Below are 13,929 nucleotides of genomic sequence, written 5' to 3' on the forward strand. Positions count from 1 at the left end.
TGTATTTCTATCCCTGAAATGAATACCTCTGTTCAGCAATATGCCTGGGGACAAACAATGGAATCAGCTATGAAAGGGGAAGGCAGAAAGCAACCAGAAGTAAATTAGATTAAAACTTTCAAGCAAGAAAGGCATATGTTTCCCAAAAGCATCATCTAAACTAGCCATCAAATTCATGTTTCTTTCAAATCTTGGTGATTGTTAATGGAGTTCCCTCAGTGCAAATGACAGAATTTATGTGATGCAACGCCAACGTGACAAGATGCAGCACCTTACCTTCTACCTTGATCTGGGTGGGTCTGCAGGATGGGCATGGCAGCACTTGAAACTCCTCCGCCTGGTACATGGAGTAGTCAGTGCTCGCAACCACAATCCTGTCTCCCGGCTCCCATGAGCTCACATCATCCACCAGATTCAGGACTGTGCTGTTCACATTGGTGTCAATGGTTACCGTAAGCTTTGGTTTCACTGAAAAGCCAGAAGGGAAGGGTGGAGAAGTCAGTTAATCTTATCAGAAAGTGCCTGCTTGCCTGCTTTTTTTTTTTTGCTTTTTTTTTTTTCTTAAGCCTGGAACACCCCCAAAAATGATAATTTCCAAGATAGTTAACTCTTCAAATCATGCTCGTTACTAGCTTTGCCTTGGAAAGCAAGCAAACAAGAAAGTGTTTTCTGTTAGTTGTAGGCAGGTGGATTTTCCACTAACCCCATGGCTAAATTTAAAAGTAGCTCTGAGTGGCTCATTTTCACCACACCCACTTAGCAGTAGCTCCTGTGGGCACTGGGCATGGTTATTTACAGCAGCCAAGTGGTCTTTAACATAATGACTGTGTTTTCAAGGAAAATAACTGTTGGCCTGAACCTCCTTTTCCCGACAGCTGAGCACTGAAGTCTCCTAATGACCTGTCCATGGCTAGGTTATGGACAGTGGTGTTGGAATTAATAACTTCAAAACAAAGTATTTCTGTCAAAACCTGTTGTCTTTTCACATGCTGATTGACCAATCCTACGTCATCCTAAAATGTTTTAGCAAAAGTCAAGGTATTTAGGGGAAGGCACTTGCCAAGTATTTGCCATGGCACTGCTGGGTTTTTGAGACACCACCCTGCTACCTCTGTTAGGGCTCAGGAATTTTTCCTGAGATAAATCTTCAGCTGTTATATCTGTGTTCATGTCAACAGCCCAGCCAAAATTTTAGCTTGGGAACTTACTCTAGTTCTTACACTGAACAAAAGTCAGTCATCAGAAGGCAGTGTTTCTGCTGTTCCCTGTTGTGGATAATACCTATACTGTCTACCTCAAGTGGAGTGCTCAATGGGGAAGACCTTATAGTTTTAGATATCAGAGGCAAAAACACTACACAAAATTCAGGTTCCTCAGATGGACTTTCTTTATCTACTCCTCCAAAGGGCACAAGAAATCTGGCTTTCAGACATGGGGCACGTACCAGAGCTGCCACACAGGAACCGTACTCTGTAGTTCCGGCAACCTTCACCTGTCTGGTCCTTGCCGTGGCACAGAAACCGATAGTCATGGCCACTCTTGTAGAAAACCTCGGTTGTTAAATTAGCTCCATCAAGTGTCATGGCCTGGAATGAGAATAGAAATGTAAAAGTAGTGATACACCGAGTTAAAGGGAATTTACTGGCATATCAGTGCCATCATAAGAGGCTTTTGCTTTCTTTTGGGTGATGCACAAGAGTTACATAACAAAACAGGATGACTGTTGCGTGTGCTATCCAGCCGGCATCCCAGCTGGTGCTCCAGCACAGCTATTTTATGTGCAGACGGCAGAGGTTATTGCTAGGTGTATGTTTCTCTTATATCTATATTAAGACCATGTGCCTTTTTTGGGAGGAGTACTCTGAGCTTCAGTCACATCTGGTCTTGGTGCCCTAGATTTGCTCTGGCCATTTGTTTGAGGTCAGATGACAACACTGAACACAGATGCTTGTACCCAAATGAACCCATGCTTTCAAGGCTCTTACTGCACTGCCTCTTCTCATTGCTGGTGGCTGGACTATGCCTGAACCTTGCAGAAGAATGCAGTGGGGGGAGGCTGTTCTCATTTTTGTCCTTGCATAGATCAGTGGTAATTGCTCTCTGATCAAAAATCAAAACAGTTCCAAAACCCTTGCTCTAGAAGGAAGAAGAAGTGGCCTTTTTTTCATATACAAGTACCAGCCTGCAGGACCAGCTCGAGGAGGAGGCTGTAGAATGTGCAGCCTCTCCTGTGCTTCTGCTGGGGCACATCACCCTCAGGGTCACGGTAAATTTCACAGTCCAGCTCTATAGCTAGCAATTCTCTTGCTTTTTTCACAAAAATGTGATTTGTTGCATCAGGCAATCCAAATAAAACATGCATTTTAACAAGGCAGCAGGAGATAAGCCATTTTTCAATGAAGACCCTCATACTGATTATTTCACTCATGCAGACCTTCCTCATTAATGCAGCCACTCTGCTGCCATGTATAGGATCAACACCATCATCTGGAGGAATGTGCCTCTGGCTGCACTGTTTCTGTTATTATCATCGTATCTTCACATTTTTGTGTGCAGTGCAGTTGGAGCAGGCCAGCTGGGATAAATCAGCGTAACTTTATGAAGGCAATGAGCAACACCAGGTTGCACTACCTGAGGATTTGTTCTAAAATCTGCAGGATAAGCTAAAAAAATGTTGTTTTACTTTTAATATACATGGGGGGATAAAAAGTAACTGGCGTTGAAAAGAACAGGAAAAAAAAGGTTTGATTCTGGAGCAGAAGAATGTATTTCTTGTTTCTTTTTTAATACACATGCTAAAAGGAGCCCTATCATACTGAACATCTGACCTCTGTTCTGAACTAAGTTGTCACTTCTAATACATGTATATGGAAGTTGAAACGAATGTGGATTTGCTAAGACCTGGCAGAAAGTTGTAGGGCAGTTTTTTCCTTTCTGTGCAGAGGAGATTCTTTATAACATCTAGCCTGGAAACTTTCACTCATACTGTCATCATTCCCATTTACTTCAATAGCTGCATTCTTGTGAGTAAGGAAAATCCAGTGGTTCAGAGCATGCAGGAACCTCAGCCTCCCACAGATATGAAGTATTTTATTGTCTTTTGCTAGGCGATGCTTCTGTGGTAGCTGTTGTAGCAGGTATACAGGCAAAGTATATTGCTAGCATTTGCCAAAAAAAAAAAAAAAAAAAGCCTTTTTTTTTTTTAGCTTAAAGAGGGTTTAGCAGTTGCAGAAAAGGTATATGATTTCTCCTCAGCATGCTGGCAAGATGGTGTAATTATAATGTTTAGCCCCAAACAGAATTCAGATTTCTTTCCACAGAGAAAAAACAACTGACTCCAAGAAATAGCTGCAAGCTCACTGACATTTTTTCCAACCTACTACAGCTGGTAGTTTTACCATCTCATTACACTCTGTGATTAATTTTTTAGGGAGGGTCCATTCCAGGACCATTTAAAAACTTTGAAATTTTCACGTATTTTTTTCCTGTAATCTGCCACCGGGGAACCACATATTTCATGATAGCATCTGTGCTGTCTATGACCCCATCTGTACTCCTTTCCATGCCAGAAGCCAGAATGTACTGAAAGGAGCTTAATGCTATAAACTTTTGTCTCAAAATGATACAAGAATGCATACCAGATCTGGTCAGTTATGTATTACGGCAACAAAATAAACAATGTCTTTTGTTTAGAAACAAAATTTACTGACAAGCACAATATTTTGGGGTTTCGGTGTCACCCCTCAGAGGACTCACCCCGTCTCTTCAAAGCAAGCAGTAAGCTAGCCTACCTGGATATCAATGGGTTGCCTACAGATTTTATCAGGATGAGCAGCTTTGAAGTCAGAAAGCTTCTCCATGTCCTTAGATCTTGCTTTATCAGGCTTCTCAAACCACATTGTCCATTCTACATCTGGAAACAAGTGCAAACAAGAAAAGTCATTTGAAAGTCATGCTTAATGCGTGAAGCATATTTTGATCTCAGATATAATTCACAAGTTTCTTCACTGATGATCTGATTCCTGCCTTTTCCTGCCAGTCTGTCAGCCACTTCTATGATTCTGGGAAGTGCAACCAGCCAAGGGAGAGAGGAATTATTAAAAGCTACATAATTGGAGGATGTAGTATGAGCATTATTAATAGTTATGGATTTTGGATCCGAGTCCTCCTTAGCTGCCTTTTTGGATTTTCAGATCAAGTTTCAGTCAGTTACTGTATGTTGTTTGAAACATGGACATGATGACTATGCATTCAAAAGAAATAAGAGGTTGTGTGTGATCTCTTAGATCATATGAGATGGAATTTCATACCCAGGGCAGCGGAGGAAAATAGATGCTAGTTATCCAGCAAGTCCTGGAGACAACTGGGGAAAGAATCTGTGCACATACTTTACTTGCATTAGCAGCAACATAAATAGCAACTAGCAAGTCCACTCTTCCCAAATGTTAAAGTATTGCAGCGAAAAGGATGGTTCACATCATTTTTCAACTCTACTACTGGGTTAAACAGCAAACAGACCTCTTACCTTGAACCCACTCACTAGTTGAAGAGACATTAAAAAGTTCTCCATTCTCAGCTTTGAATAGTTTGAATACTTTGGCGACAGCTGACCCTTTGTGACCTGTTTTTTAAAAAAAATGGTAAATAAATAAATGTCAGAACTCAATAAATGTCAGAACTGAATAGGCAATTGTCTGTGTGTATATCTGTGTATTTTGGGTATATTGTCCAGAATTAGCCCTGCAAAGCTTCCAGAGAAAGTTACTGATCTTGGAATGAGGCTTCAGACACTCATAACTGCCTGGACAATCAGGGGGAAAAATCTTCAAGATTCAAGAGGGTATTAAAAAAAAAGCAACTACAAACCCCAATTATTTATAATATGTTGCTATTTTTATTTGGTACTGTACTAAGCCATGTTGTTAGCTGCTCTTGAAAATGTCATGAAAAGCCGCAGCATGCCTCAGAAGACTTCAGCTAGCAACAAAATGGTTTTGTGGGAGTTTTTGAGGCTACCAAAGCAGGATACACTGATCAAATTTTCAGCCAATGCAAAGTGGGCTTGTTCCATAGCTTTGTGTCAAAACAGGATGCAGAGTCTGAGCTCAACAGAGTTACACGGATTTACGCTGGGGTAGGGTCATGCCTGTTACCTCACAGTTCAGATAACCCAGGTTATACCCCACACTCTGCTGCTTCAACTGTATTAATGGAAAGTAGTAAAATATCAAAACAGCATTAATTAAATATTCCAAACCACCAACTGTTTACAGCTTTCATGTAATACAATGTCAACTGAAAACACCATTGACAAAATTAATCTCAGCCATAACTCCAGTAACTTCCGTAGATAATGTCAAGCCAGCAATTTGTGCATGAATTACCTAGGTATTCAATGTGGTCTTCAACAGAAGAGGAGGGATTTCCTTTAACAGTAATAAAACTCCATGGGTGCCTAGAAAATCAAAATGAGAAGCGATCAATTTATGTCATGTACAAGATGCATATTTTTCACAGCATAACATTCTTGAATTTCTCAGGGGCACCTCACTCAAAACAGTCTGATTGATGTGACAGGCAGTTTGGTTAAAATTAAAAATATCTTAAGACTTCGTATTTCTTCAGTAAATGTATTGCAAGATAAGGAATTTCAAAGACAAATCCCTTCTTAATACAGTCATACAACAAGCATGTTTCTCTTTTAAATGAGTGCTCAAAGAGGCTTGTTTGTGACAGACACATAGGACACCAGCAACTCCCTAAGGAGTCTGAAAATCTTTCTTTTGTGTGTGTACATGCACTAAAAAACATGAAAAAAGCCAGTTCTGCTTAAGTAAATCTAGCTCATTCTGAAACCTTGTATATCACAATTGTCTTTGGAATGACCCATGAGAATTTCTAATAGACAGACTGGCTGGCAAAGGGCAATAAAAAATACCTAGATTGTCTCTGGGTGTCTAGTTTCCTCATTTTGAACATTGAACAAGGACAAAGGTTTATAAGTCTGAATTGTCTGTTCCCATCTGATCCTGTGTCAGAAATAAGTTCATTACTGCCTGATTGTTATTGGTTCAGCAGGCTCAATATCTATCAGCAATACTGGCAAATGAACACATGGTCGAGTAAGCAATGGAGACAGAGACTAAAGTACCTCCCAGCACTGGAAGTGAACCCAATTAATGGGGGTCAGGAGGGAGTTTTGTCTTTGAAGTAGAAGAAATTCTGGCGTATCTGCTCTTCATGACTAACAGAATAACAAATATGCTTTTAGGGTTGTAGGGAGACTGTCACCCTTACCCTGGATTTAGCAAACAGCCCAGAGATTAAATCATGTCTCTATCGGTAAAAACACAGGGTGATTTCAATAGCATCAAGATTCACCCTTGAATCTTGCAGGTCACCTTCCATTTACCATCTGCCTGGTTTAAGTGAAGTTACAAACCACCCTGGGACTTCGGAAGAAAACACAGACAGACATTGACAGATAGCATGCAGAGATCACCCCTGGGCTTTGCTGAGGTTCACGGCCATTCAGCGGCCGTGGCTCCCCGAAGCACGGCAGTCCCAGCAGTGTGTCCTCAGCACAGGACAGGCTCGGGGGAAGCTGCCAACACACAACTGCCTCGGGAGCCTGCCAGCCAGCCAGATGCTCCTGCTGGAAAACTTGTCCGTGTGCCAACTGCCAGCGGCACTGCCGGGCTATGATCTCCATCCAGGGAGAGGAGGGTATGGGGGGAGGAAGGACACTTTATCACTCAGCACGAAAGATAGGTCTTTTTTTTTTTTTTTTTTTTGTCACCAAATTCAAAACAAGTGACAAAAAATAAAAATAAAAATCTAAAGAATAAGAAGCTAGCTAGTTCTGCAACTCAAGGTTTGGTCCCATTTCATATGTTACAGTACTTGTTTATCCCAGTCAGTTTATCACATAAAACAGCCCTAAAGTCATTCAACCCTAACATGTAAAAACACATGCAATCTGTTTTGGCTATTTGAAATGAAGGGACCAGTAAGTCCGGAGCCAAACCAGTGATATTTGGGTAGGATTCCAAAGAGAACAACTGTGTCATCAAGTGCTGAAAGGCTTTCTTTAATTTATTATTTGAACAAATAAAAAAACCTCATGCTTAAAGAGCAAATTCACTTTTCAAAAGGACAACAATAGAGGAAGAATGCAAGATTTTCCTTTCATTCCTAATGTTCTGGGCTCAAAGAGAATAGGCAACTGAAAGAGATGCCAGAAGCACAGAATTTTTTTGGAAACATTAGCATTGCTCATTGGCTCTTCTGCAGCAACCGGAATTTGCACAACTTCACAATCTGGTTGAATATGGGGCAACTGGAGATAGGCAGGAATTTGGCCAAGTAACTCCCTCCAACGCCTCCATGAGAAAACCACCCAGCCTATGGCTCAACAGCCTGACTCACAAGGCACCTACCAAAACATGAAATAGAACGTCCCTATCTCAAATTGCTACCTTGCTTACACCATCATTGTCTCAGTGATGCCCAGGGCCAGCCCCAGCCATTGGCAGGGGGTTAGGTGGGACCAGCCAGCAACCCCCTGGTGCCAGGCAGTGAGCAGGTCCTGTCTGCCATTTGGACAATTTTTCAAAGCTGTTGAACTTATACGTTAAGAACACCCCTAAAAATACAATTTTTTAAAAAGCACACCATGATATGGGTATTTTTGCACACACCAATGCTCTGGTGGGAGATAATGATGATCAACTACTACTACATTATTGTACCCACAATGTCCCTATTATTTATATAGGGAAATATTATGGTATTTGAGATAACAACATGACAAGGACTAGCTTTCTGTAGTGATGCAGAAAGTCACACTTTAACACATGAATTTCTATGGTATTTCCATTATAAGCAATTACAGCAAAGTGAGAAACTAGCATTAAAACACCACAGAAGTCTAAAAACATCAAGAGCAATCTACTTTTATAAACATATGAGAAAATCATCTTTCTTTTTTTTTTTCCTGTTTCAGGCTTGGAAAAAAAGTATAATGTTTGAAAATCTTTTTTCTGTTTCCCTAATTTTAGTCTTTAAAAAGAAACCCAGCAGGCTCCTGGCTTTAATATGGGTTCTGGGTATCTGAGAGGAAGTGATGAAGATAGCCTGTGTCTGGAGACTATTTTGCAGCCTTGTTTCTTTGAAATGCTCTACATGGCACACAGAAGTCCCTGTAGTATTTTACACAACCTGTTCACCAACTACTCCAAATCTTGTCCAACTGACACTTGTCTGCTCCAAAAGGCTGCTCTTCTAAATCACTTCTTCCTATAAAGCAGATATTTTTTTTCTTCATGTTCTGCAGTGACCCTCAGTGTCTGTACAGACCATTGTCCACAGAGAGACAGACATCCTCTTAAACAAACAAACAAGCCTACATAAATTCAGATACTCACACACAATTATAAAATGGTTACTGTTGGATAAATAGCAAATATTCTCATCAGTGTGTGCGCCAACACAGACAATGTATTGGCCACAGAATGGTTTACAGTTTGCAGCACAAATAAATGCATGCTAAATTTCCATGCTGCACAAGTCTCTAAATATGTACTGGACAAACTGATGAGCAAGCTGTATGCATGTCTATAATGCATTTAGCCAGGGTTACAGGCCTATTATCCTACCCTGCTTAACATTCAGGCCATTCAATCCATTGTAGGTACATGGATATGCTTCTTAAATCTTCGGGGGATGACATGAAAATAAATAGGAATGAGTAACTTGTAAGGGAATAATATCTTGGAAAAAAATATTTTTAATACAAATCGTATGCTTTTCCTCAATCTGCTAATAAAAATACCCAATATAGACACTGAGTGCATCTTAAACTATCTTATTAGCTGCTAAAACTTCATGTTGAAAGATTTCCCTCTTTTTTTCTTTTTTTTTTTTTTTTTTTTTTTTTCCATGTGAAAGAACTTTGTGCCTTTGAGAGAGTGGAATTATTTGGACATCTGAGGAACATAATAAAGCCTCTGTGCTGGGAGAACTGGCAGGACTGGCACATACCTAAACCCAAGGTGGAGGAAATGCTTGCTGCCCAGTTTGGTCATTGCTTTCCTGGCCAAATCGTCCAAGTTTCTAGATCCTTCATCGTTCACAGCAACTGACAGGATCATGCCATTTGCAACTCTGCCCAAATACTGGGCAAGACGTATGCTTTCCTCCTTTGCTCTGTAGGTATCAAACCTAAAATTATTAAAAAACAAAAACAAATTTACTTCAAGTGATCATTGCAGCTCTAACAAGTACCACCATACTAAAAAGCAAGTGCTATAAAGAAATAACCTTTTTGTATTGTTTACAACAATAATATTATAGCATCGGAAAAGCATTTGTCTGAGACATTACAGGTTTCTTTTAAAGCAAATTGATTAAGCTCCAGCTAACACAATAGTAAGACAATAACACTACTTGCTATTTTACTATTTGGGTTTGGAGATCAGTAATCTAGAAAGAATTGCATATAGAGACAGTAACACCCATTTGAACTAGATGCTAAACCACATGCTTCTGAGCTTGCTGAGAAGCTGTCCCAACTTGTTCCCAAAGATCCTCAAATCTAGACAGCTATAAAGTCACTCACCTATCTGAATGGACAACTGCCCCTGTCTTTGGGTCAATGACATGGACAATGACACCCCGATGGCCCCAGCTCCTTTCAAAGTAGTATCCACCTTCTTCCATGCCACCAGGATGAAGAGTCTTGTTTAAGAAAGTCCAGGACAATTTTTTCTTTCCATGGATCTCGAGAGTGCCACCCTTACTCACTCCAATGTACTTCCGCCCAAAGTAAGGATTCGGCTGGCTGCCATCATCCGCTCTGCAACATGAAGGGAGGAAAAGATTCAATTTTGATTTTGTACCTGATGGTCAAGAAACCTCTGCCCTTGTTCTGCTATAGCCCAAGGAAAGAAGCATCATGACTTGTAAAGCATTTTTTTTTCAATGACCTTAAGAATTGGCAATTGCTCATGCTCTACAGTAAATAAATTATTTGAAATAATACTAGCAACTATGGACCAGGAGCAATCTGGAACTCAAATTATATGTGTTATTTTCATTATATTCAGGCCTGAAGAGGCCTGAAGCCCAAACTGCACAACACAGTTATGTTTCTGATTTCCATAGGAAGTTAGGATCGTAACCAGGACTTGGTAAGCCTTAGTGGCTGTTAAAAATGAGTTTGGCATCCTTGAAAAGCTGAGCGATCCTGTACTAATCTGCAAGACATAAATGTCTTATCCTTTGGCTCACCTACTTCTCACTCTCATGCAGAACAAAAGGATGCTTAGGGAGGAGAATTTTCAAAATAAAATAATTCTTCAGGCTTTAAGCCTATTCTGGAAAAATCTATGAATCAACTTGACTACAGCTGATTTTCTGGCATTCCTAAATACCCCAATGTACATCCCCCAGGAGATTTGAAACCAGAACCAAAACTGTGTCAATTATTAAAGGACATTTAAATTGTCTAACAAGCCAGTAAACTTTTTACAAAACATGCATGATAAATACTTCTGAGCAAATGTAATTTTAAGGAACATTTTTTTCTCTGTTGTGGAAGAGAGATATTGGAAATTCTAAGATAATATTTTATCATGCATACATACCGCCCATACAAGCTGATAAGCACATTGCCTTGGTAAGGGCACATCTCACTGCCGATATGTAACTCTCCATCATTTTCGATGAGTATATGTCTAGTACGCAAAATGATAGGCTGCACATCATCCTTAATGACCAATTTTCCTAAGTAGAAAAGGTTATGACATTTGCTTTAACATACAGAAGCTCGTCAGAGATTGTGACATCATCGTGCTAAAAACCAGTGCTGGGTTCTCATCTAAATTTTTGAAAAATTCTGCCCATTCTCAATAGAAATCATAAAGACAGTAAATTTTTTTACTCAGTCCAACTCTTGAAGAGTGCAATTAAGATTTGCTTGGAAGAGGATTCATTCAAAACTGAGATGGAAATTCAGAGTCAAGATGAATAAAAGCTATTTGTGCTAAAAGTCACCAGCAATGCTATGACTCTATCCTTAGAGACAGGGAAACCCATCTATATCTGCCCTGTCCTGAGACCCTGAGAACACAACAATTGCATTATGTTACAAGAACAATAATTTAGTAAAACATGTTTTTGAGGCAAAATGTGGAATAAAAACCAGTACGTATAAGTACTTCTGCAAATTCTCCAGAAAAGATGATGAGTAGGTTAATTATAATGGCTACAGGACTGATAGCATCTCAGCTGCCACCCACCCTTGTACCAAATTAAAGCTGGGCTTGTCCAGCAGCCACCCAGTTCTCGGCAAGCAACAGGAACCTCTCCCAGCATGAGACACGGTGATCTAAATAGCCGAAGGGGAAAGCACTCTTTGCCCAGCCTTGCCGCCTTGGAGGCAGCAAGTTTTACCTCCATCAGCGATGTGGATTGAGTGGACAGTTGCAGAAGAAGAGAGAAGAAGCTTCCTGCCGTTACGGATTTCAATGCGGTTTTCTTCGTTGTGACCTGGGTTCCAATTTTGTAGCTCAGGATCCTTATCAGGACATATCACAGCTGCTTCTGCTGAATAGAAGTGGAGAGTGAAGAGTTGCCACATGTTTGGTGCAAGACAGAGAGCTCCACATCTGGGCATCTTTAAGCACCAGTCTCGTACCCCCCTTGGCTGCCTCCCTGGAACACAGCAATAACTCAGGGCAGCAGTGTCCCTCTGGGTCATGACCAAAAGAAAACAAACAACAGTTTAAGCTGTATGATCTTCTGTTTTCTGGAAGCATGGAAAATCCCACTGCTGGATGCAAAGGAGCCATGTGAAGGATGCAGTTTCCAGAAAACCATGAGAGAAAAGGCTGGAATAAAGCCCTTGCTGCAATGACATTCAGCTCTGTACTGACAAAAAGCCTTTCACAAGCTCAGGGAAGATGTTGACAAAAGCTTAAAACAGAAGACACCTTTAAAAAGGCTACCTAACGCCCCCAAAATACTTGTGAGGTTTGAAAGTGTTTGTTTAAAGTTTAAAAAAATAGTAATGAGATAGGTTTGCATACTGTGTTTTTCGTGGGGACAGGAAGTAATAGTGCTCAAATTATCACAATAGCACCACACACCAAAAAATTACCAATCGATCCAGAAACAGAAATCCCACAAGAGAGAGACTCCGGCTTCATAAGCTTTTTCAGACAGAAGAGATAAGGACTCATTCTCTTTGATTACACACATCACTCATCTCTGCATACATATTTGATTACAGGCTGCTGTGACGTGTTAGCTAAACTGCTCCCATACCAAATCCAAGTCTCATGTCATAAATATTTACTTAAGATAAAATATTTCCCTGATGTAATCTCACTTGATATGTGAGTTTCACATCTTATTCTAATCAACACAACTTCACAAGTGCAGGAGTCCCATGGGGGATGCATATTTTCTGAGGGCAGAAACCTTTCTAATCCTAGGAAGCTAAGGTCAGTGGAAGTTTGAACGATGAGCTCTGCCATCACAAGGGCTTGGGAGTTCTCACCAGATCTCCAGTTTGTATCCTTTAAAACAAAATAACCATAGCAAAACTACAGGAGCCACAAACCAGTGGCAATAGAAGTGGGATGAACCCCCTGACTTCAGCAGGATTATGGTTCTGCACTTAGTAAAGTTTTTTGGTTTGTTTGTTTGTTTTTTTTCCCCATGGATGCTAGTGCTGTCAGTCAGCATCCTAATACAAGGACAGCTCTGTGGACCCATGCAAGGAAACCTGTCCTGGTGCTGGTGCAGCTGGTGGAGGGCTGTTGTGTGTTCTCACTGTGAAACTTGAGGGCTGCCTGCAATTCCACAGCAATAGAAACAAAATTGTCCGTCTGCTTTCAGTTCCCTCTCTGACTCCTCCACCAGCTTCAAGCCTTAAGAAAACTACAGAATTGGACCAGCCAGGGCCTAGACATCTCCATGGCCCCATTAAATACCAGCTGTTCAAGGTAACCTGTTCCTACCAGGGAGAAGGAGCAGAGCACAGCACCTGCACCTGCTGCACCAGGGCCACCGGAGGGCTGAGCAACTCCTGCCAGCCCATCAGGCACCCTCCAGCCTGTATTATTTCTCACATGGGCTTTTGGGGGATAAGAAAGCATCTTCCAACAAAGGAGTTAACTGAACAGTGTAATTCTTGACCAAAAGGCCCCAAACATGGCAATGAAATGTTGCTTCATGCAGATGCAGCATTTGGGGCAAGACATAAGGCCTCTTTGTTTTAAAAAAAGGCAACTTCCCCAAATAAATCCACTTAGAATATGTATTTCCAGCTTCCCTTTTCTCTGAAACCACTTAGGATAAGGGCTGCTTATAACAGTCAAAATCAAGGGCAGGGATGTGCCACCCCAGAGCTTTTTGGTCTCTACATCTGCACTTGGACAAAGCAGCAAACTGCTCACCACCCACAGACACAGCTATTAGGACTTGAGGTTTCCTTTGTTATTTCTTTGTGGCAGTTTGTTGGGTTGGGGTTTGTTTTAAGAATGTGTAGCAAGGGCTGAAGGCTCCCTGGGGATACTTTCACCTGCTCAGAAATTTCACTCTTTGCCACTCCAGCTGGCCAAGTGCAGGAATATTGAGACATCAGAAAACTGTTTTTCTCCTGAGCTTTCCACCCTGTCCTTGGCTTTTTTATAAGAACCTGGATCAAAGAGTGAAAAGTTGCTCAATCTAGTCCAGCAATGTCTTTATTTAAAGGCAGTGTTACAAACCACGCCTTAACCCCCCTGTAACAGAAAGACTTACCTGTGCTTGCAGAGGAGACTACAAACAGAAGGAAAATGAAGTTTTCTGCCAGGTGCTCGGAGGTAAGTAGACCCATGCTTCAGGATAAAAAATTCTCTGGGTTGATACCTGTGGAGACAG

General features: G+C 41.0%; 1 protein-coding gene across 1 annotated transcript in view; it reads right to left on the bottom strand.

Annotated features, from left to right (window-relative positions):
- The window catches only part of CEMIP (cell migration inducing hyaluronidase 1), a 107,451-nt gene that overhangs the window by 39,827 nt on the left and 53,695 nt on the right, over positions 1-13,929 (bottom strand). The window contains exons 2-11 of the mRNA XM_082768861.1: positions 13,810-13,917; positions 11,455-11,607; positions 10,647-10,785; positions 9,620-9,856; positions 9,043-9,222; positions 5,385-5,455; positions 4,526-4,621; positions 3,792-3,913; positions 1,445-1,586; positions 277-468 (exon numbers count right to left, since the gene is read on the bottom strand). Coding sequence (XP_082624987.1) covers positions 277-468; positions 1,445-1,586; positions 3,792-3,913; positions 4,526-4,621; positions 5,385-5,455; positions 9,043-9,222; positions 9,620-9,856; positions 10,647-10,785; positions 11,455-11,607; positions 13,810-13,885 — 1,408 coding nt within the window. The 5' untranslated portion in view covers positions 13,886-13,917. The remainder of the gene's footprint in view (positions 1-276; positions 469-1,444; positions 1,587-3,791; positions 3,914-4,525; positions 4,622-5,384; positions 5,456-9,042; positions 9,223-9,619; positions 9,857-10,646; positions 10,786-11,454; positions 11,608-13,809; positions 13,918-13,929) is intronic.

This window comes from Aythya marila (genome assembly GCF_965140915.1).
Source record: "Aythya marila genome assembly, chromosome: 11".
NCBI classification, from domain to species: Eukaryota; Metazoa; Chordata; class Aves; order Anseriformes; family Anatidae; genus Aythya; species Aythya marila.